This window comes from Choloepus didactylus, chromosome 5 (assembly GCF_015220235.1).
Source record: "Choloepus didactylus isolate mChoDid1 chromosome 5, mChoDid1.pri, whole genome shotgun sequence".
Classification (NCBI taxonomy): domain Eukaryota; kingdom Metazoa; phylum Chordata; class Mammalia; order Pilosa; family Megalonychidae; genus Choloepus; species Choloepus didactylus.
The window spans coordinates 75,858,747-75,884,663 of NC_051311.1; the positions used below are offsets into that span (position 1 = coordinate 75,858,747).

At 36.0% G+C, this 25,917-nt stretch overlaps 1 protein-coding gene across 1 annotated transcript in view; it reads left to right on the forward strand.

Annotated features, from left to right (window-relative positions):
- CTTNBP2 (cortactin binding protein 2) overlaps positions 1-25,917 on the forward strand; it is a 158,182-nt gene that overhangs the window by 44,334 nt on the left and 87,931 nt on the right. The window contains exon 3 of the mRNA XM_037836306.1: positions 17,825-18,049. Within this exon, the coding sequence (XP_037692234.1) occupies positions 17,825-18,049 (225 nt within the window). The remainder of the gene's footprint in view (positions 1-17,824; positions 18,050-25,917) is intronic.

Here is a 25,917-nt window from a genome sequence, read left to right on the forward strand (position 1 = left end):
CATCTTCAGCTGGTAGATGGTAGCTGGTTTATTTTTTCCAGATGCTCACCAGTACTTGTGATTGGTGAGTGACCAAGGCTGGTTCTTGGAGAATAGGGAGGGGGCACAACACTAAGAGCAAAACATTCTACACCATTCTCTTTATGTCCTGGGGAATTTTATTTTTAGCCAAGTCAACTTATGTTTCCTGGTGCTATAAAAGGGATCATATTTAACATTTTTAATCATAGCTTCTGCCCACAGAAGTTATCTGCTATGTTATTCCCAGTAGACAAGACTCTGCCCTTATTTCTTTGTTTTTTCCCTTTTTCTTTTCTTTTGTGTGTATGGAGATGCTTATGTTTACACTTTCCACACCCACTCCTGTTCCCATATTTCTTTCTCAAGCCACAGATAAGTAGGCATTTCCGAAATTATCATGATGGTGAACTACATTATTCCCCAAATAGTGAAGTATTACAAAGAAGCTACCTTGCATTCTCTTGAAGTTTGTCTGTTTGTTTTCTTGGCCTTTTTTTTTTTTTTTTTTTTTTTTTTTTTTGATGCCTACTTATATACTCATTTTAGGCAAAAAAAATCTAATTTTTTTTTTCTATTATGAGTCAGAAAGTCTTAGATGGTAAATACATGATTAAAGCCAACCAAGAATATGTTTCTGTGCAGTCATGATGGTGTGAACAACATGTAAGTGGGGGGAAAATCTTCTTTAGAAATATTCAGAACAAGAATTTGGACCAGCAAACATGCAGAGTACCTGCCGAATCCCCACAGCTGTGCTTGCTGCAGAATGTGGCAATTGCTTTTTAGACATCATCAAACCACTTTTTGGAAGCCTTATTTTTCAAGCACTCTAAAATCAATGGTCAAATAAAAATTTAACACCAGTTTTAATTATTGGGGGTACATTTTCTTAGAGATGTTCTTTAGCAGTAGCTATTATTTTGCTAGTTCACTGTAATGTCACCTACTTTGGTTAGTTTTATGATTGGATTATTTATTCCGTTGGAAAACTGTACCAACTTACTCAGTATCTAGAAGCTTTAGAAAACCTAAGAATACGATTTAGAACTTAAAGAAATGAATGCCTGTTCTAGTTTGCTAATGCTGCTGAAATGCAAAACACCAGAGTTGGATTGGCTTTTATAAAGGGAGTTTATTTGGTTATTCAGTTACAGTCTTAAGGCCATAAAGTGTCCAAGGTAAGGCATCAACAATTGGGTACCTTCACTGGAGGATGGCCAGTGGCATCTGGAAAACCTCTGTTAGCTGGAAAGGCATGTGGCCAGTGTCTGCTCCAAGTTCTGGTTTCAAAATGGCTTTCTCCCAGGACGTTCCTCTCTAGGCCTCAGCTCCTCAAAAATATCACTCTTAGTTGCTCTTGGGGCATTTTTCCTCTCTTAGCTTCTCTGGAGCAAAAGTCTGCTTTCAAAGGCCATCTCCAAAGTGTCTCTGTAAGCCTAAGCTCCTCTCTCAGTTCCAGTGCATTCTTCAAAGTGTCCCTCTTGGCTGTAGCAGGCTGGCTCCTTCTGTCTGAGCTTATATAGTGCTCCAGTAAACAAGGCCCATGCTGAATGGGTGTGGCCATGCCTCCATGGAAATTATCTCATCCGAGTTATCACCTACAGTTGAGTGGGGCACATCTCCATGGAAACATTCAAAGAATTCCAATCTAAGCAACACTGATAGGTGGTCTGCCCACACAGGATTACATCAAAGATAATATTTGGGGGACAATACATTCAAACTGGCACAATGCCCTTTCTACATTTGTTACTTTAGGGTGACAAATGGAATATTTACGTATTTGTGTGTAAATTTACTGTGAAAACCAAAAAGCATCCATTAATAACAGCAAGGCTTATAAATTTAATGTTGTAACAGTGTCTCCTCTCTCTAAGTGTTATACTGTGGAACATCATTTGACTTGCATTAGAACTAATTTTGTGGATTAAAGAGTGGTATCAAAATAGGATTCAGTTGTATTTTATTCTAAGTCTTTGCTTTTTGTTCTGTAATCCTTTAAAAATATTTTAAAAAATAATTTATTCTATTTTCTCTGCCCATGGAGTGTCAGGTTTGTGTCATTCCTGTCAGCACTGAATGATGATGAGTTCATTTCCACCCACAGGCATATTGATTATATTTTACTTCACATGCAACGTTTCATGAGTGCACTTCAATGTTTGGGCTTCCATGCACACTGAAGTGACTGCAGAATAATGGATGGTTAAGAGGACACGGCTTTTTCACTTAAAGAGATTGATAGAGTAGAGGAGATGGAACAGTTGTTGTAAATTTGTGAATGCACACATGAAAAGCAGTCACTCAGCATATTAGATGCACAATAAACTTCAACTGAGAGTTCTAAAGATCATGGAGACTTTGGCACTGGCATCTGACTCCCAACATCCCATCTTTCCAATGAGATAACCTATGGGATGTAAGATAGGGGAAATGCCTGCATTAATATTAAAATCTTGCAGTGTCATCATTATAATGATAGCTAACATTTATTGTACGCCTCCTATTGTACAGGCACCCTGCTAAATGTTTTATATGCATTATTTCTGTTAATCCTTATTTTGGCAAAAACAAACAAACCTTGGGTTAGGTGGTCTGTTATCCTCATTTAACTGGTAAAGGCTTGGGGCAGGGGGTATGTGTGGGGGGTGGGGTGGGGGTAAAGTAACCAACCCAAATTCACATAACTTGGAAGTAGCAGAGTCTTTACTCAAACCCTGTTTGTCTGACTTTTGAGTCCAGTCTTTTAGCTGTTGCACTACCCATATCCTGGAAAACTCGTGTCTTCTATACTGAGGGAGAAATGAGAACTGCCCCACTCTTCCCAGGGCTCTGTGATGCTCTTTTCGGAGGTGGAGCTGTAACTTGAAAAGACCTAGCAGTTTCCTACCTTCTTGTATTCATTTGGAGAGGCAAGGGCAGACTATGAGATTGGTACAGTTAATTGCTTGAGATCCCTTTTGTGACTCTGAAGAAGTTCTGGAAAGCAGCATTTCAAGGGTCACATAGCTCAGACAGAAGCTGCAACAATCTGAAAGCTGTCTGGGCATCAAGGCCACTCCCAGATACTCCCCCAGGATGGAGGATGACAGAGACCTGTCCTTGTACTTAGAAACACACGCATCCAGAGGGATCGTGTATATCCCTTAGCACAGAAAGGAGGCGATTTCCCTCACATGCCCATGGCTCTGACTCGCTCTCACTCCTTTCCCTCCTCTGCCTCTCACTCCTGCTGTGTAAATTTGCATCAGTCCTTCTACTGACTCCCAATTTTAGAGAAACATTTTAATGGCAATCAGCTGGAGCTCCAAGATTCAGGAGAGATTTTACCTGCTCTGCTTGTGGGTGAATACCAGATATGAGTTGACTCCTACTGTTCCAAGGATGGAGTAAAAAGAAAGGAAGAAAACATGAGGCCCATAAAAGATTTTGCAGCATAGAACAAAAAAAAATAACCGACACAAAATGGAAACGAACAACCTGCATTTGACAATATTATGAGAAATAAGTAAATTTCAGAAAATAATTTTTTTATGGCATCTGCTTTGTGTCTTAAGGGTCAAGGAAACAGGCTTTGAAGTGAGAATGAATGGAGAAGAAAGCCAGATTATGATGAAGAGGGAGCTGGCCAAGAAGCTGTGGGAGAGAAAGCATGGAGTGGAGCCCAGACCCTAGAGGCAGATTGCTGGGAGTGAGTCCTGGCCCCACTTCTAGCTGTGCAATCTTGGGCAGGTTCCTTACCCTCTCAGTGCTTCAGTTTTCTTATCTGTAAAACGAGGATAACAATAGTACCTACCTACTATGGTTGTTAGGAGAATTTAAAATGCAATAGCTGAGTTAATACTTGTATTAAAGTAATAGAGAAAAGTTAACACTACAAAAAATTGAATTAGTACAGGACAAGCCTAAAATCTCCCAGAGCCCAGAGGAAAGGATCAAAGTGCTACAGTAGAAATGAAGGTATGTATATGTGGAAAGAGTGATTGGCTGTCTACCAAAGGGAAAATTGATGTTTCTGAAAGAGACCAGAACAAATGAAAGGGATGTTATAACCAAGATTTAGCAGAATCTTTAGATTGATTTAGGCTGTGTGCCAGGAAAATACCAGCCAACACCAGATGTGGTCTTAAAAGTCACTTATTAATTGTAAGGTTAGAAAAATAATTGATTTAATTAGGCAGAAAAGCAGAAAGCTTAACCTGAAAAGGAAAAAAGTTCACCTGACCTCAGGCATGCTCCTATCCACTATTGAATTTAAAAGGTGATGAAACAGCATCTGTCTAATATTGTGAGGGGTTATCACCTAACATTGTTTTTACCCAGATAAGGTGTTATTCATATAGGAAGGAAACAGAAATCATTCTTAGATAGCAAGGATAAAAAGTGTTTTCATCCAAAAACTGCTTGAAAAAAAGAAATGGCCTAAAGATTTACCTAATTGAAATAAGCATAAAGAAATCAATTAAAAGTGTGGAAATAATGGCATAAAAGTGTTTACAGAGGTGCACAGATGATTCTGATTATCAGCCAGGATTGCTTTAGCATTTTCAGTCAAGAAAAAGAAAATACTATAGACATAAAACTAACAGAGGGAAAAGTTGCAAAGATATATAAAAATACTTCTTTTAATTTTTCAGTCTAACTTGGAAATATAAAACTTTTGATATAAATACAAATTTTAATAAATGAAGAGAAAATATTTTCTTCAAAGGCAAGAGAATTTTATGAAAAGGCCCCTTTCCTCAAATGTAGCTCTAACTTACAACCTAATTGCAATCAAAATTGTAGTTGCTTCTTTTAGAAGTTAACAGAATAAATTTAAATTTCATCTGGAAGAATTGCTGGAGGCATGGCAAAGAAATTTTTAGGAAAGAGTATTGTGAGAATGGTTTATCCTCCTGGTTTAATAATATGAATTAAAACATTTGTGCTGGCAAGTTATGAATAGGAAGATAAAGGAAACAGAATAGAAGATTAAAAAACAGACTCAGCATTGCAGAGATAATAGATTTCGTGGTGATACGGGACAATTCATCATGAAGACATAATTATAAATGTTTGTGCAACTAGTAATAGAGCCTCAAAATGCATGAAGCAAAATTCACAGAAAGGAGCAATAGAGAATTTTACAACCTTAGTAGATTTTAATATCTTTCTCAGTAGTTGATAGCATAACTAGGAAAAAAGCCAGTAAAAATAGAAAATATGAATAACGCTATCAAACACCTTGATTTAATTGACATTATAGAACATTATAACCAACAATGACATAGAACATATCCTTATAAAGCAAATGATACATTCACTAAGATAGTCTAAGCCATAAAACAAGTCTTAATACACTGAAAAGCATCAGAATCGTTTGAGCAATAGAATTAAATGAGAAATGAATAACAATAAGCTATTTACGAAAATTCCAAGTAACTGGAAAATTTTGAAAATATCTTCTTATAATTCATGTGTCAAAGATGAAATTACAAGGAAATTGGAAAGTAATTTGACCTGAATGACAACAAAAATATTACATATCACAATATTTGAGGTGCTGCTATGCTATGGGAGTATGTAGAGGGAACTTAGAGCTTTAAATGCTTATATTAAAAAGGAGAATGATCTAAAATCCATGAACTAAGGTTCCACTTTAATAAATGACAAAGAGGAGAGCAAAGTAAACCCAAAGTTTCTTTGGGAAAGAAAGTTTTTTTTAAGAGAGAAGCAATCCATGAAATACAAAATAGACAGTAGAGAAAATTAGTGAAGCCAAAATCTGGTTCATTGAAAAGATACTCATAGCTGGAATGTAAAAGAAAGAAAAAACACAAATCATCAATATTAAGAGTGAAAAAGGGATTATCACCATAGATCTTGCAGACATTAGAAGGATAGTAATTGTATGCCTTCAACAACTTTAACAACCTACATGAAACAGGCAAATTTCTTGAAAAATACAACTTACAAAGTTGATACAAGAAGAAATAAAAATGCAGATAGCCTTATATGTATTAAAACATTTGAATTCGTATAATCAAAAACCTTCCTCAAAAAGGAAAACTCCATGCCCAAGTGGTTTCATTGATAAATTCTATCAAACTATTCAAAAAAGAAAAACCACTTTCGCCAAACCTTTTCAGAAAATGCAGGAGAGATCATGGCCCAACTCATTTTATGAGGTCAGCAGTACCCTAATCCCCAAACCTAACAAAGATATTACAAAAAAAAAAGAAAATTACCCACCACTGATCTTCATGAATATAGATGAAAAATTCTAAACAAAATATTAGTAAATTGAATATTATAACAAAACAGAGTTTAACATTCAAACATCAAACAATGTAATTCACTATATTAACAGAATAAACAAGAAAAACTACATGTTCATCTTAATAAATGCAGAGAAAGCGTTTGAAAAAAATTCAACAGCAACACAGGGGTAGTAGGGAACTTCCTCAAACTGATAAAGGGAGCAGTTACAATAAAATACTGCCAATGTCATAATCATCAGGGGATGCAATTTAGTCTTTCAATACTGAGATCAGGAATAAGACAAGGTTGCCACCTTACACCACTTCTGTGCAGTATTCTGCTGGAAGTCCTAGCCATTGCAATATGGGAATAATAATAATAATAAGCATAAAGACCAGAAAGAAAGAAGTGAAACTGTCCCATTTGCAGGTGGCATAATTGTTTACATGGAAATCCCAGGGAATCTTCAAAAAAAACAGCCTCTAGAACTAATTGGTACCAATATATGAGTTTAGTAACTTTGCAAAATATAAAATTTATAATAAAAATTCAATTGTATTGCTTTATAATAGTAAGAAAAACAATTAGAAAATGAAATTTTAAAAATTCCTGTTTCAGTAGCACCAAAAAAACAATACCTAGGAGTAAACATAAAAAAGACATCCAAGACAAGCCTTCTACTCTGAAAAGGGAAAAAAAAAAAAAAAAAAAAAAAATTGCTGAGTAAATATAAAGAAGACTTAACCAAACCCAATCAAAATTCCAGGAGGTATTTTCATTGAAATTGACAATCCAGCTCTAAAATTTATGTGGAAATACAAAGATCCTGGAATAACAGAAGCAATTTTTAAAAAAGAAAAAATTTGGAGGACTTAAACTGCCTGATTTAAAGACATATTATAAAGCAAAAGAATTGACACAAATCAGTGGATTAGAATAGACTCTAGGAAAAGATCCACACATATATGATCAATTGATTTTCAACAAAAGCATCAAAGAAACCCAATGAGGAAAGGAGAGCTTTTTCAACAAATGATTGAAAAACTGAATATATATATATGGAGACACACATACGCAAATGCTAACTCAAAGTGGATCACGGTCTTGAATGTAAAACCTAACTAAATAAAATGTCTAGAAGAAAACAAAGGAGAAAATCTTTGGACCTCAGGTTAGACAAAAGTTTCTTTGAATGTGAAACATGAAATTTAGAAGAAAAAAGAATGGTTAAATTGTATGTCAACAAAATTAAATTTTTTTTTTTTCCTCTTCAAAGACATTAAGAAAATGAAAAGACATTCCATAGATTGGGAGAAAATATTTACAACACATGATCAAACAAAAGACTTGTATCTGGAACATATAAAGAACACTTACAGCTCAATAATAAGATAGCCCCATACAAAAATGGGCAAAAGATTTGAACAAAGGCACTTCACCAAAGAAGATATACAAATGGCTATGAGGACATGAAAAGGCATTCAATGTCATTAGTCATCAGGAAATGCAAATAAAACCAAAGTGAGCTCTACTACCCACCCATTAGATTAGCTGAATCTGAAGACTAACCCTACCAGGTGTGGGGAAGGATATGGACCAACTGAGGTATAATTGAAGTACATAAATGGCACATATCTAAAGTGCAAATTTTGATCAGTTTACACACACACACACACACACACAGTTGGTGGGCATGTAAAGTGGCACCATCACTTTGGAAAACATTTTGGCAATTTCTTTAAAAATTAAATATATGCCTACCATATAGTCAAGCTAGTCCACTACTAGATATTTACCCAAGAAAAACAAAAGCATATATCCACAAAAATCTCATATATGAATATTTGTAGCATCTTTATTTGTAACATCCCCAAACTGGCAAACTCAAATGTCTATCGACAAGTAAATGGAGAAACAAATCATGATACATCCATGTAATGAAATACTAAACAATTAAAAGGAAAGAACTATTAATATGTGCAACAACATAATATCATTAGGCTAAATGAAAGAAGCCTGGGCAAAAAGATTACACAGTGTATGATTCCATTTATATAAAATTCTTAAAATGTAAACTAATCTTAATTAGATCTTAAGATTAGTTTAAGTCTACTTAAGTAGATCAGTGGTTGTGGATGGTTTAGGGTAGTGGGAGAGATGCAATACAAATCTGGAAATAGTGAAAATGTTCTTGATTGCTTATTGTGGCAGTAGTTTCATGATTGTGTGTGTGTGTGTGTGTGTGTGTATCTATGTTAAAACTGATCAAAATTTGCACTTTAGATTTGTGCAGTTTATGTACCTCAATTATACCTCAGTCAAGTTAGACTAAAATAAACCCACATATTTATACATATTTATTTTGATGACATCGTAAGTCAAGAATGGATTCTTCAGTAAATGATGCTGAGATGTTACTGACCAAATTTTCAGTTGGACCAGCTTAGTTTATACCAGACACAAAAACAAATTTCAGGTGGATTCATGACTAAGATGTAAAGTACTAGAAGAAAATAGAGGTGAATAGTTAACAGTTCTCAGGCTATGGAAGGCTTTTACAAGCCTAAAGGAAGTGACTGATAGAGTTAAAACTTGTTCTTTCCAGCACCATACACAAAATTTGAAAAAAAAAGTCAAATTGGGAAAAATATTCAAAATATTTGACAGACAGTGGTTTGATATCTGTATATATAGTCTATAAATCAGTAAAGAAAAACTGCAGTAGAAAATGAGCAAACAATAGATATGTGTCAGGATCTAAATGGGCAATAGAAATATGAAAAGTAACTAAAGTATCATTAGTGATGAAAAAGAAAACTAGAGTAGCAGAGGGATATCCTTTTATTCTTCCAATTAGCAAAGGTTAGGTGAAATGATAACGTCCAGAGTAGGCTAATGTGTGAGAAAACGGTCAATCTTATACTGCTGGTGGGAGTATAAATTAGCAAAACCTCTTTGAAGAGGAATTTGATAATTGTATTAGTTTCTTAGAGCTGCTGTCACAAACTGAGTGGCTTACAACGACAGAAATTTATTCTCTCATAGTCTTAAACCAGAAGTCGGAAACCAAGATGTTAGCCGGCTGTGCTCTCTAGGACAGCTCTGAGGAAGAACCTTCTCTGCCTCTTCCAGCTTCCAGTGGCCCAAGGCATTCCTTGCTTTGTGCCAACAGAACTCCAGTCTCCTCCGCTGTCTTCGCAGGGCCCTCTTACCTCTGTGCTCCTCCAGCTTTGCCTCTCTGTGTCTGTCTGTCTTTTCTCTTCTTATAAGGACATTAATCATATTGGATTAGGGCCCACCCTAATTCAGTAGGAACTCGTCTTAAATTGATTGCACCTGCAAAGATCCTATTTCCAACTAATGTCACTGTTCTAGTTTGCTAATGCTACTGGAATGTAAAACACCAGAGATGGATTGGCTTTTATAAAAGGGGGTTTATTTGGTTACACAGTTACAGTCTTAAGACCATAAAGTGTCTAAGGTAACACATCAGCAATTGGGTACCTTCACTGGAGGATGACCAATGGTGTCCGGAAACCTCAGTTAGCTGGGAAGGCACGTGGCTGGCATCTGCTCCAAAGTTCTGGTTTCAAAATGTCTTTCTCCTAGGACGTTCATCTCTAGGCTGCAGCTCCTCAAAAATGTCACTCTTGGTTGCACTTGGGATATTTGTCCTCTCTCCCCGTTTATATGGCTCCACTGATCAAGGCCCACCCTGAATGGTGGAGCCACGCCTCCATGGAAATATCTCGTCAGTTATCACCTACAGTTGTGTGGGGCGCGTTTCCACAGAAACACTCAAAGAATTACAATCTAATCAACACTGATAACGTCTGCCCACACAAGATTACATCAAAGATAATAGCATTTGGGGGACACAATACATTCAAACTGGCACAGTCATATTTACAGGCACTGGGAGTTAGGATTTCAACACATCTTTTGGTGGGAGGGTGACACAATTCAACCCATAAGAGTAATGCAGTTCATAAGTCTAAAAAATATTTTTATTCTTTAATCCAGTAATACTAATTTTATGAATGTACACTAATAAAAGTTCATACAGGTATGTTAATTAAAGAGAACAATTGAAAACTAACATAAAACAATATGAGATTTTTTTAGTATATTAGTATTTGTTTATGGAATGCTACTCAAAATGTTGATATGGCTTGTTTATCTAAATGGAAAATACTCGGCAAATTCATTGGGGAAAAACCACTTGAAACATATTCCCTTGAGATCTTGATAACTATTTTAAGTACATGCTGAGAAAAAATAATTTGCAGAACACAAGGCAGACAATGGTGCCTACCCTTTAGTGATCAGATTATGGATTATTGATATTTTTATCAGTATTTTCTCAAGTTCAGTGAACATGTAATATTTTAAATAAAAATATAAAATGTTTAGAATATGCTTATAGATTTGAGTGAGTATGGATTTAATTTTTTATTGTTTAATATTACCTCTTTCATAAGATTTAGTATTACTTAATATGAAAGGTCCATTTATTTCTATAATAGTCACAGGCAATGATTAATTCCAGTCATAGAAACCGTTACTTCTACCAACCTGAAATAAGTAGCTAGTATGTTATGGAATATTCTGCTAGCAGCTCTTTAAGTTACAAAGATGTGAAAGGCATTGTTTTTACTGTCTAGTAGAGGACAAGATAGCTTAATTGTAGCCATTAAATGCCTAGGGGAGAGACAGAAGATAGTTTTCATCTTGTGTTCCAGTTCTGAGTGACAGGTGGCGGCTTCCTGGAGTGAGGTAGCGAGACAAATTGCAGGGCTCTTCCTGGTTTCAGCTTAAAGTGCACTGATAATTTAATAATGTCTACCCTGGGCAAGAGAGAGGAACAGTGTGGCATTTGTGTGCCATTCTTGACCTAGTTAGAGAATAAAGATAATCTTATTTTTACAGATGAGCATGGGCTCATGTATCTGGCTGAGATGAGCTCTGATGGATGTGTACAAGTGGTAAGTGATGGCTGAGGTTAAAATAAAGTGCTGGGAGATTTCCGAGAGGAGAAAGATTATTTCTAACTCTGACTTCTGTGAAACCAGACCATTTCATAGATACTATTAGAGTGGTCTAATTTTCTGAGAGGAAACTGATGGTTTATTGAAGTATGAGTCCCAGATTAGTAGCCTCAGGATTCAGATAAATCCAAGCCAGTCTTGATATGTGATTTATAATGTGCTTTATCTTTATTCCTGGCACAACAGTTTCTGCATATCCAGATGATTATGTCCATGAGCAGGTAGGACATTGTGGATGACAGAAGGGTTGGGGGATGAAGGTAGGAGTGGAGACAGAATAAGGAAGAACTTGCCTCTTCTCTAACATACTCCTCTTGTATTGTGGAGGATCAAGTGATGCCATGACGCTCCTCTTGGCTTTTATGGCCCATGTGTGTCTTCTCATCTGTATATGGTATCTGAAAGGTAGCCACTGAAATGAACTCTTTAGATTCTTTTGGCATTTAAGTCAGCCAGGAATCTGTTTTTCATTCCTGGCTAGTGAATTTCCAAGACTGTGGTATCATTGAAGGTCAGTGAGTATCTGTCTGGAAGACAGTGAAATTTTTATATTGCTATTCCGTTCTCTGTCATCCACTCACCCCTCTGTGTGTGTGTGTGCGCGCGTGTGTGTGATTGTGAGTGTGTGTGTGTGATGATGTGTTTAAACTCACTCTTACACTATTCTACCCCTCTCGGGGTAAGATAAGCTCTGAGGATCACTGCATAGCTCTGGCATTCCATTCCTTTTTATTTACTAGTAGGATTTTATTCCCCTTTCTTCTTAGAAGGGCTCTTCATTTTAGCTTTGTTTAATCTTTGTCTACTTGAAATCCTTACCACTAAGAGATTTTAGGCGTAGAAAAATAAATTAAATTTTTATGTTGGCTGCTTGGAACAATCTCTATGTATTTTCCATTCCTCTTGGTTTTGAATCATAGTATTTCAGGGTTTGAAGGGAATGTAACAGTTTAGAAGCCAACCACCTTCCTGATTTTTGTGTTCTCTGTAAATGCTTCTGCCATGTTTTTTTCAGCCTATGTTTGAAACACAGCCTGAGACAGAGATTTCACTCCAATTCAAGGCAGACCATTATTTCTTTGGAGCAGCTTTGACCCTTAAAAATTCTTCATTATGAATCCATAATTCTATTCCTTGGGTCATGTAAATAAATTGTCAAATACTCATTCCAAATGAAATGCCTTCAGGTAGTGAAAGACTGTAATCAGTTCTCTTTGAGTCTTCTCTTTTAAGCATCCCTAGTTCTTTCTACTCTTTTTCTTCCATCTTCCATCTTGTCTTCAGATCCTTTAATCATTAATAATTACTTCACCCAAACGTGAGTCCAGTTGTCCAGGGATTGTCTAGTTCTGACATGTCTTTTCTTTTGATTAAAGACGACTAGGGTTGAGTTGCTCTTTGGGGTTGTGGATGTGAGGCAATCACTGTTACATTGTTTGCTCCTTGAACTTACTGTTGGTTGAAACCCCTACTTGTTTTTCATACTTGAGCTTATACTCATATTTATTCCTGCAAAAGTTCATCTTGTCAGATTGGGCTCGTCATTTCAACCTAAATGTGCCATCCTTTGTGGCTTTGTGTCATTGGCACCCAAGATAGTAACAGCTGTGTTGAGTAGCCTAGCGCCAAGGACAGGATACCTCAGCACCCTTCTTGCAAACTCCTGAACCAGCAGTTAGGTCTATGTATTAATGCTGTGTCTTTGTTTTTGTTTTTGTTTGTAAATTTTTAGGTAATCAGTGATTTGGGAAGAGCATATCTAGAAATCATTTTTATATTCAATTTTATTCTGTGCTTAAATTATATATCCTCTGAAGAATTATTTTGCACTTAAATGATATATCCTCTGAAGAATCTTTAAAAAAGCCTGTTTCATTTTGATTAAAGTGTGTGAATGTGTGGCCTGTTAAGATGAATATAGAGAATGTAAAAAACTCGAACCTCTTAAGAATATTGTCATATTTTTGTCTTTCTTTTAAACCTCATTTCTGTGTACTGGCTTGAATAGAGTTATAAAATATACTTATTTTTGAAGCTTTTTCTAGTGTTTCCGAACATTCTAGTCATAGTTGTCTTAGTAGATTGGATGCTTAAATGTATAAGCCTTGGAGTTAAACTGGGTGGAATTCCAGCTCCTTTTGAGATGACCTTGGGCAGGTGAGTTAATCTTTCTAAGCCTCAGTGTGCTTTTCTATAGAATATGAATTAAAATAATGGCTGTATCCTGGGTTTAATATTAGGAAACAAATGAATATAAATTAATAAAAATGTAGCAAAAAATAAGCTCTCAATAAAGCTTTCTTTTATTAATATTATTGTTTAAAATGTTACAGAATCATTCCAGTTTTTCATAAAATAAAATAGTGTTAGCTGTAAATTTGCCAATATGTTTTAAAATCAATCGGTGGTATGTTTTATGTCATTTAAATTGTGACCCAGAGTACAAACTTTAGTTTTCTAATTCTTGAAAGATTTCATGCTATGGGAAAAGTTATATATTTAAGGTGTTATTTGTCTTTATTGCTACTGACCATGTCCAACCTAGTCCAGTTGATTTTATTGAAGAATGAAAGTCAAAGGTGGGACCCTAAATCTGTCAATTCCTGTACTAGTATGGGCTGTATTTGTACTCCTTGCCCATGACTCCCTCAACAAGATTTTATAAAACTTCAGATTCTCATGAAATCCTATTTTTATATATCATTTAGCTAGGTTTAAGAGTTCCTTTAAGAGTCTGTTTTTATAATATGGTTATGCTGTGTCTTCATCATGACTCATTTCCCTAAAATGCATTTCATTGTCAAATAATTCTGATACATAAATGAAGAAATCATCTGCACATTCGGCTCTTCCTTCTGTAGGGAAAGACTTCATCACATCCACTATAATAAACCTTTTAAGTCACTTTTTGTTACGTGGTCTCCTTAGATAGGTATGTTGATCCGCTCTTATTAAGAGTAATGTAGTACATTAAAAAAGTAAGTACTCTGTTACAAAGTAAGATAGCATAGGAAAGATAAACTTTTTACAACGTAGTTAAATGGAATAAGCATCTTGTTTGTTGAAAAGTAGGTTAAGTCAGGGATTTCAATTTATTTAGACATGTGCTCAACTATAGATGCCTCCCTGAATCCAAATTAAGCTAAATTCTGGAACTTCTGAGGTGAGTAAAAGAGAAGGAGGTAGCTGTAAGGGTTGGTGATCAATGAGGTCAAAGAGGGGAAGCTGCCCCAAGCAGATGGTGTAATTGGACAAAGGTTCATCAGGGGAGATGAGTGCTTACAGCGAATATGGGAATGTGCAAAAGGTTTTTTGTTTTGTTTTGTTTTTTGTTTTTGTTTTTGTTTTTTTCATTTTTATTGAGATTGTTCAGATACCATACAATTATCGAAAGATCGAAAGTGTACAATCACTTGCCCCTGGGTACCCTCATACAGCTGTGCATCCGTCACACTTAATTTTTGTTCAATTTTTAGAAACTTTTCATTACTCCAGACAAGAAATAAAGTGAAAGATGAAAAAAGAAAAAAAGAAAAGGAAACTCTAATCCTCCCCTATCCCTAACCAACCCCCCTCGATTGTTGACTCCTAGTATTGATATAGTACATTTGTTACTGTTTATGAAAAAATGTTGACATACTACTAACTGTAGTATATAGTTTGTAATAGGTATATAGTTCTTCCCTATATGCCCCTCTATTATTAACTTCTAATTGTATTGTCATACATTTGTTCTGGTTCATGGAAGTGATTTCTAGTATTTGTACAGTTGATCATGGACATTGCCCACCATAGGATTCAGTTTTATACATTCCCATCTTTTGATCTCCAGTGCAGAAGGTTTTTAAGCAAAGAAGTGATAGCAAAGTTTTCCATTTTAGAAAGGCTACAGTGACAGTTTTGTGGTATACAGAATGCCTCTCATATATAATCTGAGTTTGATGTGCAGAGAACAATCAGTTTCAAGATTCATGAACCATCACCCCCACTACCGTGGAAAACCAACTGCAACTTCTTCAGGACCACTGGGAAGTTACTGAGTCCTTCCTAGGATCCCCTTGTTCTTCCTAGGCAGTGGGTAAACTGATCCTTGGCCATCGTGTTCTCTAGGAATAGTTCTCCGTAGCATGGAAGTCTTACAATGGCCTAATTTCCTTCCAGATTCTTGGTGAAATTATACCTTGGTGAACAGATTTTTGCCTACCCCAACAGAGAAACAGTCTGAGCTCTTTCCTCAGGGGACTCTGGGCTACACATCCCATTTTCCTAAGTCTCTTAGATGCTGCATTTGTTCATTTAATAAGTATGCATCAGACACCCATTGTGCGCCCTGTGTTGGTTGGGAGGATGTTAGCTGAGTAGAAGTGTCCCCATTTGAAAGGAGCTCAAAAGAAAGTGTTAGCAAACATTAGCTCAACTAGATTCAGAGATACTGGACTCTGTAAATCAGAGACCACAGAGTAGGTATCCTGATCACCAAACCAGGATTACCAGTTGCATTTTGTTTGACCGGCAAAATGTCATACATTTTTAAAAACTTGAATGCCCTTTGTTAGAGCATATCATCTCCAGTTCACCAAAAGTCTGCCACTCCACACTGACATATTGCAGGCCAAGTATACACATTTATCTTAGATGCCTGGCTCCAAAGGCATTTGGGTATCTTCACTGCCTAATATCCTAGTGGCAGAGAGCTGCTTGGTTGTTGGATGTTCTTGAAATTTCCAAGTTGCCTAAGGTTCCTAGGGGTACAATTGGGTCTACTTATGTTCTCCTGTCCTTCCACTGGGAATCTCATCTACTTGGGATGGATATATTGAGACAAAGAAACCATTTTCTCTTTCTCCTTGGTAAGGATCAATGAAAAAATAAACACATAGATTTTATTCTATTACTAAATACATGAAGAGATAAAAGTCAGATTGATAATTTGATAATAGGATAATTTGTCATATCCTATGTCATGAATGCTCTAACAGTTAATTTTGTAACATCTTTCTTCATGTCATTTTATTATTTAAACGGGGGAAAGAGAAGCTGCTATTCTGCCGAAGAAAGTTGAATATTCTGATAACCAAATTGAAACTGTTTTATAGTTCAGTGACCATAGGCCTTTTATAAACTAAAAAATGATCAGAGAAACTGTGGGACTGTCCAAGTTTTCATCCAGGGCTGGGGGAAGAACTAATACATTGAATAAATTTTAAGAGAAAAGTGAAGGACAAAATAAAATTGCTTTTGGAATTGCGTCTCTCAAGTGATACTTATTCGGTGTATTTATTACATAATTGAATTTAAAGAATCTAGAAACACCAAGTGCTTTTGAGTAATGAACTTTGTTGTCTTTTAAGTTTAAAATGATCCTCTGAAATCTAGCCTAAATTTAATGATGAAACTGAACTTTTTATAATTTTATTTCTTAACCTAATTTGGTGGTAGAAAAAGAAATGTTGGATTTTCCCATTTGTCATTGTAACTTGTGTTTAACTCGTTGTTGGCTTGCTGACAATAATCTAAAAATGGAAAAGTTTAGTGCAATTGCTTGAAAAAGGGAGAAACTGTATGTAATATTTCTTTAGAAAACATGTTTAACATTTTGGACAAATTAAGCTTGATTTATGATAAAGAAATTTAGTTTTTCCACTGGCAGTGACAGAAATAATTTTTATTTTTTAGTGAGTATTCCAAAGTGACCCAAGTTAGGAAGATGTTGCTAATTTTCAGCATGTTTCTACTGTTATTTTCCATTTTATGCAAAGACTGTTGTGGGCTAATTATAGAAAATTGATTTGGATGCTTATTACATGAGTGTGAAATTCACTTGACCCTGATGGTCTGACATTTAAAGTGAAATGAGGTTGCATTCTTTCCTGGGATTCTGTGAACTATATCTTAATGCCCTTCAACAATGAGAAATATTTGCATTTTCTTAAATTTTCTGAAGACTTTTATGGTTGATCAAACTTTATGAAATAAAAATTTACATAAAAAATTCACAAATTATTCTCTTCTTTAGCAAATACCTTACAATTTCTTTTTATACAAAACTTGTAGAGAATTTATTTTTGTGTGACTGAACCTGGTAGTACTTGAAATATGTTAAGTTCCATAAATAGAGGGATAATTTTCTTTCCTTTTGAATATTTGCAAAAAAACTATTTTAATTGCTGATATTCCTGATTTTACTTTAAATTTAGAAACGTCTGTACCTACGAATCAGATCCTTGCAGGAGAAGGGCATCATGGGGAAAATTACATTTGCATTGTTTGTAATCCAAAAGACAATTTTGTTAAAAAAGAAAATGTGGAAGTAGATTGAATGCCGAAGAGCATGCCAGACTAGTCAGACTGAGCATCATTCCCATCACTTGCTGCCTGACGTCCCAAGTCATTACGCACAATGACACAGTTGAGAATACCATTTGCAAAAGTAATCACAACCTTCTTATAAATATATGTGATATATTTTCATTTCTTTTTTTAATACATTCCTCTCTTGTTTTTTCCCCTAGGCTCGCAGGAAGGAGGTGTTTATCCAAGAACGGTATGGGAGATTTAACTTAAATGACCCGTTCCTGGCACTACAGAGAGACTATGAAGCAGGTGCTGGGGATAAGGAGAAGCAGCCAGTTTGTACCAACCCCCTCTCCATCCTTGAAGCCGTCATGGCTCACTGCAGAAAAATGCAGGAGAGGATGTCCACACAGCTGGCTGCTGCTGAGAGCAGAGAAAAGAAGGTATTGTGGCTTTCAAACAGTCATTTTCCACATATCACGATGTAGGACTAAGAATCCATCTCCAAGGCTTTGTTTATTCCAAAATGTTATGTTCTTTAGGAAAGTTTGGGTTAGATACTTAGAGTTGCAAAATGCTGACAGTATTTTGGTATCTCTTTAAAAATGCAATTCAAAATAAGAATAACACTAAACCTTAAAGGAAGTATGACAAAGAAATTATTCTTCCCATAATGATTACTGTGATGCTTTTTTAAAAATATGATTTTGGTGGTGGTGGTGGGGTGGTGCAGGCAACTCCCCTTTCCTAGTGCCTTAAGCACATTGTAAGCTGCTAGGTGTGTAATCCAATGCTGTGAACAGGACTCTGAACATATGGTAGTATCCCCAATTTACTTTATCCTGCTTGTCTAAAATGTTTCTTGGCTATTAGAAATCATTTTTATTTCGTTTGGTTCTATTCTATTCTATTCTATTCTATTCTATTCTATTCTGTTTCTTTGGAAGATGAGAATAGCACAAGCAGAACAGAATGAAGGTTTTGTACATTCTCTCCATCTCACAACATGTCATCTTAAAGTCCTGGTTAGTCTCAAACAGGCCTCTGGGATCTGCCTGGCTGTGTCAGAGGCAGACCTCCAGGCTCCTGCCCACATGTGTTTCCTTTAAAGTAATCTCCCCCACTTGCCCCCACCAATACCCTCACATTCATTGCACTTGCGTACATACTTCTAAGAGTATGATGTTTGATAAAAAACTTATTGTGGTCAGCCATTAAATAATAGATGTAAATTTTGTCCTTCCAATATGCTGCTGAGACTATTGGTTCCGATTATTAGAAGAGGGAGTGAGGGAGTCAGAGAAGCTACTGCTGGCTATACTTATTAGAATTAAATTAGTATACACTTTCAACCATTATTAAAACATAAATTAAAATGTTTCTTCTATATGTCCTTTTCAGAGAAGTCTCTCTCTCACATTTAATACGTGGTTGACAATTAACCTGAATGCACTATACTATGAATATTCATGATATTGTCCTACAGTGTGTGTGTCTTTTCCCTATAATATGTATGCCAATGTTCCGGTATCGGTGTTGAATAAAAATAGACCTTTTCCTCAGTATGACACATGGTGGAAAACTAAAGTAGAGGAAAATAGAAGGCTTTCCATGGATGTGAGGCAAAAGCAAACAATTTTATTCTGGACTTTGTAAACCCTCTAAAAGCCCTGCAGAAAACCACTGAGGTCTCTGGAGATTTTCAGAAGTCCCCCCAAGCCACATAACCAAGAGCCAGTGTATTTCAGCTGATGTCACTGAAACTCATTTGTATTTCTTGTACAGGGTACATTTCAATTATGTTTTTAACGTGTCAAATGAGCTATTTGATAATAAAGTATTTTTTTTTGCTAGCTTTTATGCTGTGTTATCAAGAACCAAGAAAATATTTTGTATTCATTGTAGTTTTTATTTAATATATAAAAAGGCATATTTTCCTAAATTTTACTTTAGTTCTCCATTTTATTTACCCTTTCTCTATTGGGGGTGGGGGGCAGAAGAAACTCATTTTTAGTTGAATCAAAGGTTTTATTATCTAGCTGGTATTTTTTATATCAACTTACATCCTGTTTATTTCTGAATGACTGGGTCACTTCCAACCTGGCTGGGAGTGAAAGGAAATTGTTTCTATCCTATGGGTCCTGAGAGTCTAATGTGAAATGAACCAGTGATCTGTCTCCTTCACATTACAGGGATACAGGGGGCCTTTATGATCAAATTCATTGACTGTGTAGCCTCATTGAAGGGTTGCTCTGAAAGGGGGTCCTTAAAGGATACTCGGGTAAATTGTTGCGTGTGAGTCGAGTTACAGTTTGTGTTCCTGCCTGTGTCTTTACTTTTAAAGAAAATATCACATCAGCTGATTAGACCAGAAACAAGAAAGTTATCTTTTTTTGGCAACAAAATTACCTCTCACCTTTGTTCTTGAAAGTAAATGTTTTAACCAAATGTCTTCAATGCATATAGAGTAAATTGCAGCTATAGATATCTAAATGCAGTAAAGAAAAAAAAAATCCATTATTTTAAATAAGCCCAGTTCTTTAAGTCAGTGCCAGAGCAAAAGGCTGAGAAAGCAAAGGCACCGTTATCTACAGTTCAAGTATTTATTATCCAATACCAGGCATATCTCCTCCCTACTTCTAAGTCATTTGGCCCCAAGGTTGCTCTGGTTGGCCTTTCAAGGAGGGAGAAGAGACTCCAAGCTCATTCATGTGTTGGTTCCTGCTGAGACTACAAATAGGAGGTTTAACTGGTAGTTTGTGTGCCGGGGAAATTTGGGCAAGAGTCAGTTTGGCAAATGGACTGAGCCTGGAAAGCCACTTTGAATAAGCTAATGAATAATTATCATGGAGAATCTGCCTCCAGTAATCAACTCCCTGTTTTGAACCAGTAACCCAGGGTGGAGGGATATTTGGGTTTTTCTTTTTTATCTTGTATATCATCTATTAATAGAGTTTCTTTCTGTTCTAATTTATTTCAGTGGTAAGGAGGAAATATATATATATATTTTCAAACATTTTATTAATACCTAGAAAGCATAATGTCTAGCTTCAGGATAGGAAAGGACTTTTAATTTGAGGCAGAGTCATAAAAAGCCAAAAAAATAAACAGGAAGTTCAGAGGGGAACAATGTTTCTCACTAGTGAAAACACTAAACCTCACTCTCTCTATTAGACATAGCTTTTTCTGGGTGGCAGCTCAGTATAATTAGGTTGGTTGCGTGTTCAGTAGATGTACCAGTCAAGATTCTTAGTTGCGAGTAAGTACAACCAATGCTCATTGATTTTTGCAGGGAGTTTATTGAGTAGATTACAGAATATTAGTTGTCATTGATTTTAGCAGGAAGGGAGTTTATTGAGAGAGTACAGAATATTAGTTGGCAAACAGTCTTGTACAGCACTGTTGGGAAAGCTGGAGACCATCTCTTACCAGTCAACATCACAGACAAAAGCTCACTGCAGAACTAGTTTGTGGCTGGTGAAGCCTTTGCTGATGAGGGTTGGATGCTGTGGCTTGTACTGCCTTGCTCATGCCAGGCAGCACCACTTACCCCACAGCCATCCCTGCTCTGGGTCCTGAGTGGCCCTCCCCTGGCCCTGCTTCTTTGTGTTGTGCACTCTCAATTCGGAGCCTAGGGCAGTGCATCTGATCTGCTAAGCTTAGACCACACACCCTCTCTCTAGCTAAAGGAAGACCAGGGGAAGAACATGTTAGGCATATTTAGCTTCTATAGGGGAGAATCATAAGATGAAGAATTCCCCTAATTCAGAAGGGGTTTCAAGTGTTAGACAACCAAGGACATGACAACTAGACTGGAAATAAACAGGGGATTATTTGTTTTGTTGATTATTTTATATGCCTTTTTCTTCCCATTATTATAAATAATTTTGCTTTATTGTGTCGTCTGTAGTCAGTGTTCTCTACTTCGTTATGTAAGAGTCATGTTATAATAAATATTAAATGTGTTTTAATTTTAGATTGCTTTCTAGACTTTCATTTAGGAATAACATGGTAGACAGCCATCTGTAATAACCATTTTAGTAAGAGTATTTAGGACATTTTGTACGTGGATGGTAGTTTTAGCTCATTCCTGAGCTTTTTTGTGTGTAACTCATTGTTACATTTCAAAAATGCATTTGACTCTCCAGGAGCTTTTTAGAGTGGTTATTAAGTGAGAGCTGGAGACTGAGTCTGTGACTCTGAGCGCTTATTTAGAGGAAAGTGTAAGCTCACCCAAGCCATGGAAATGGAAACCAGGCAAATCCTATCTTCCAGGCTGCGCACACCATCCATCTCTAGAAACTAGTTTTATAGGAAGGGGCAGATGAGAACTGCATAGCTCAAACTGCTGGCTGGTAACTACAGCCACTATGAGAAAGAACAAGATTGGTCTTTTAATATATGCTATTGTTACGAATTTGTTTACCAGGATTGGGCAGGTGGGTGAGGTTGACCAGGTGGGGGAAGGTACACAGGTACAGTGAGTTTTATAGATCTGGGGGAACAAGAGACTATAGGTAAGTGTCATAAGAATATTTTGTGGTTGTGACAAACATGGACTCTTCTTCCTCATTTTATAAATGACCATAACTGCTTTCCTCTGTATTTCTCACGTTGAATTAGACCTAATTGCCTTTACATTGCTGTTCTCCTCCCACCTACATAGTTTTCCCTTTCATTATGTAAAAACATGTGTTTGGTGCCTCTTCATTCATGGCTCCCAGGCTCTAAGTGCTATTCTTGGAGCAACCACCCACTTTCTTACTACCAGTGAAGCTGTATTAGTTCTAAGCTCTTCCACATAATTCACTCCTTTTTGCAAGAGTGTTTGGTGATACTGCTCCATGCAAAATTCTCCTCAGCTCCTATTTGAAAGTGGTTGTCAGTAGATATAAATTACCTGGACAATGGCATAACAAGGACAACTGTAACTCTGTAATCTGTGTACACAGGAGACTGTGGTTCCTTTTCTATTTTAGTAGTATGTGGTTCTGTCATCTTATTGTCTCAAAATTACAATATCCTAGAATTGGATAAACAGAACTTATGGAAATTGTATCCTTAGTAATAATATCTGGTGTGGTACCTTGTACACTACTTTGTAGAGAGTTCAGTAGATATTTTTTCTTCAAAGGCTGATTAAAACACTGCTGTGAACATGTATGTGAATCTTATTAATATAATTAATGAATATAATGAATATAGTTATTTACTCAGATCATTCAAACTTAAGCACATTTACCACTGGTTTGTTGACCTACCAGATTTGACCTACTGTCCTAGTTTGCTAATGCTGGAGAATGCAAAACACCAGAGATGGATTGGCTTTTATAAAACGGGGATTTATTTCGCTACACAGTTACAGTCTTAAGGCCACAAAGCGTCCAAGGCAACACATCAGCAATCAGGTACCCTCACCGGAGGATGGCCAATGGCCTCCGGAAAACCTCTGTTAGCTAGGAAGGCAGCTGGCATCTGCTCCAAAGCTCCGGCCTCAAAACGGCTTTCTCCCAGGACGTTCCTCTCTAGCAAGCTTGCTCGTCTTCAAAACATCACTCCCAGCTGCACTCTCTTCCTCCCCCCGAGTCAGCTCATTTATGTAACTCCACCGATCAAGGCCCACCCCGAATGGGTGGGGCCACGCCTCCATGAGAACATCTCATCAGAATCATTGCCCACAGCTGGGTGGGGCACATTCCAAGCAAATCCAACCATCACCAAAACGCCTGCCCCACACAAAACCACAAAGATAATGGCATTTGGGGGACACAATACACTCAAACCGGCACACCTACAATCTGAAAAAAAAATTGTTGTTGACATTATCGCAATGAAGCTTCTTTATTGAAGATAGGAAAAGTGAAAGAATGTAGAGCAGAATTAAAGACTAGCTCTAAAACCCTTAATATTAAGTGTCTGATTGATCTAGTTCATCCCTCAAAAACAGCTAAAAACATGAAAGTTGATGTTCAAGAGATGCTGTAAAGTGTAACTATATTAATAAGGATTCATACTTGAAATATCAAGAGCACAGGCCACAGAAAAGATTCTGCTTGAAATGGGCCACTTATCCACATGTTATAGAAAAGATAAACATGCAGGAAACATCTAATGAGTTTGAAGGCCTTTCAATTTGATCATCAGCAAAAAAAATATTCATTGTATGAAGTGATGGTTTCAGAAACTTACCAAGCTCATAAAATTTAGTAAAATTGGTGCCGGGCTTTTAGACAATGAAGAAGCAGAAGAATGCCAATATTAATTCACCATATTGAAATAGTAAAAGTCATATATCACAAATTATTTTTTATTTTTTAATAACAAAATGTAATTCCTTCTTTAGTGCCATTTTTTTAAAAACCTCTCATCAGTTGTCTTTTCCTTCCTGCAGTGCCCTTTCCTGACGTCCTGTGGTAATACTGTAAAACTACAAATCTTCTGGTGCACACTCCTGTACCATCTTATGCTCACCCCTGTCTTTAGTTATGTCTCTTGGATTGCAGACATACCTTTTTGAATGAGTCACAAATTCCTTAATATATAAGAGACTCATTTTTCCTTGCTCTTCCCTATTTTTAGTTTTCACCCTCCTTCTCTCCTTCCCTTCTTTCCTTCTTTTCTTTTTACACCATCTAGAACTCCTGTACAGTGTTGAGTGGTGGTGGTGAAGGGAGCCAGCTTTGCCTTTTACTCTTTCTTAGAGAGAAAGCATTCCATGTTTCATGGATAAGTATTATGTTAGCTGTGCTGCTTTCTTTGAAGTAAATCTACTTTCTCTCATTGAGTTTTCATTCTCTTAGATTGTTGAAAGTTTTTATCATGAGTGAGTTTTGAGTTTTGTCATATGCTTTATCTGCATCTATCGACATGATCGTGGTTTTTCCTCTTACTCTGTTAATATGGTTCAATAAACGGCGATTTTTGAATGCTAAACCAACTTGCATTCCTGAGGTAGACCTCACTTGGTCATGTTTTATGAACCTTTTTCTGTATTGCTGGATTCGTTTTTCCCATATTTTGTTGAGGATTTTTATGTCTGTTCATGAGTGGTATTTTTCTTTGATTATTTTTCTTAAATACTTGCCTGGTTTTGGTCTGATGGTAATTCTGGCCTCATAAAATGAATTGGAAGTATTTCATCTTCCTCTGTTTTCTGGAAGAGTTATGTTTAAGTTTAGTATTATTTCTTCCTTTAATGTTTGTAGAATTCACCAGTAATGCCAACTGGACAGGTGTTTCTTTGAGGGAAAGTTTTTAATTGTGAATTTTAGTTTTGAATTTAATTTCTATAAGACAAGACATTTTATTTCAGTTCTAGAAAGTTGTGTTTCAGAGTTTTTCTAATTCATTGAAATTATTGACACAGTTACTCATTTTTTAATAGTTGCTGATTTGTAGTGATATTCCGTCTTTCATTCCTGCTGTTTATAATTTGTGCTTTTCTTTATTTCTTGATTTGTTTTTTTAGATGTTTAGGAATCGTATTAATCTTTTAGAAGAAAAACAATTTTGGGCTTTGTTAATGTCTCTATCATTTGTCTCTTCTAGCTCTTTGATTTAGTTTCTTACCTTTATTAATACTTTCTTCTACTTAATTTGAGTTTAATTTGTTTATATATTTCCTGGCCTCTTAAGGTGGAACTTAGATAATTGATTTGAGACATTTCTTCTCTTTTAATAGAAGCATTTAAAGCTATAAACTCCTCTCTTATAGAAGTTAGAAAGTCTTAAATGCTCTGCTTTAAAACTGCTTCCCATATATTTTGATATGTTTTGCTTGTATTTTCATTTAGTCTCAAATATATCCTAATTTCCTTTGTGATTTATTCTTTGACCTTGTGTTATTTAGAAGTATGTTGTTTTTTTTTATTTTGGTGATGTTCTTAATGTTTTATATCATTTTTAATCTAATTCCTCTGTAATCAGAGAATATACTCCATAAGATTTTGGTTTTTTGCAGTCTACAATAGTTTTTAATGGCCCAGCAAGTGCATCTGAAAAGACTATCTTCTATTGTTTTGGGGTTTCTTTTCCATAAGTGTCAATTAGATCAGGTGGTTTTTGTACTATTATTCAGATCGATTATGTTCTTCTGGGTATTTTTTGTTTGTTTTTCTTTCTTTCTTTCTTTTTGAATCAATTAATGAAAGAAGGGTGCTATAATTAAGATTTGTCTATTTATCCCTTAATTCTTGTCCATTTTTTTCTTTTTTCATGTATTTTAACGCTGATAATTCAGCCATCTTTTGTACTGTAGTTTCTCTGTATGTAACGTGTCTTTAATTCCCTGGCTACTTTCAAATTATTGTTT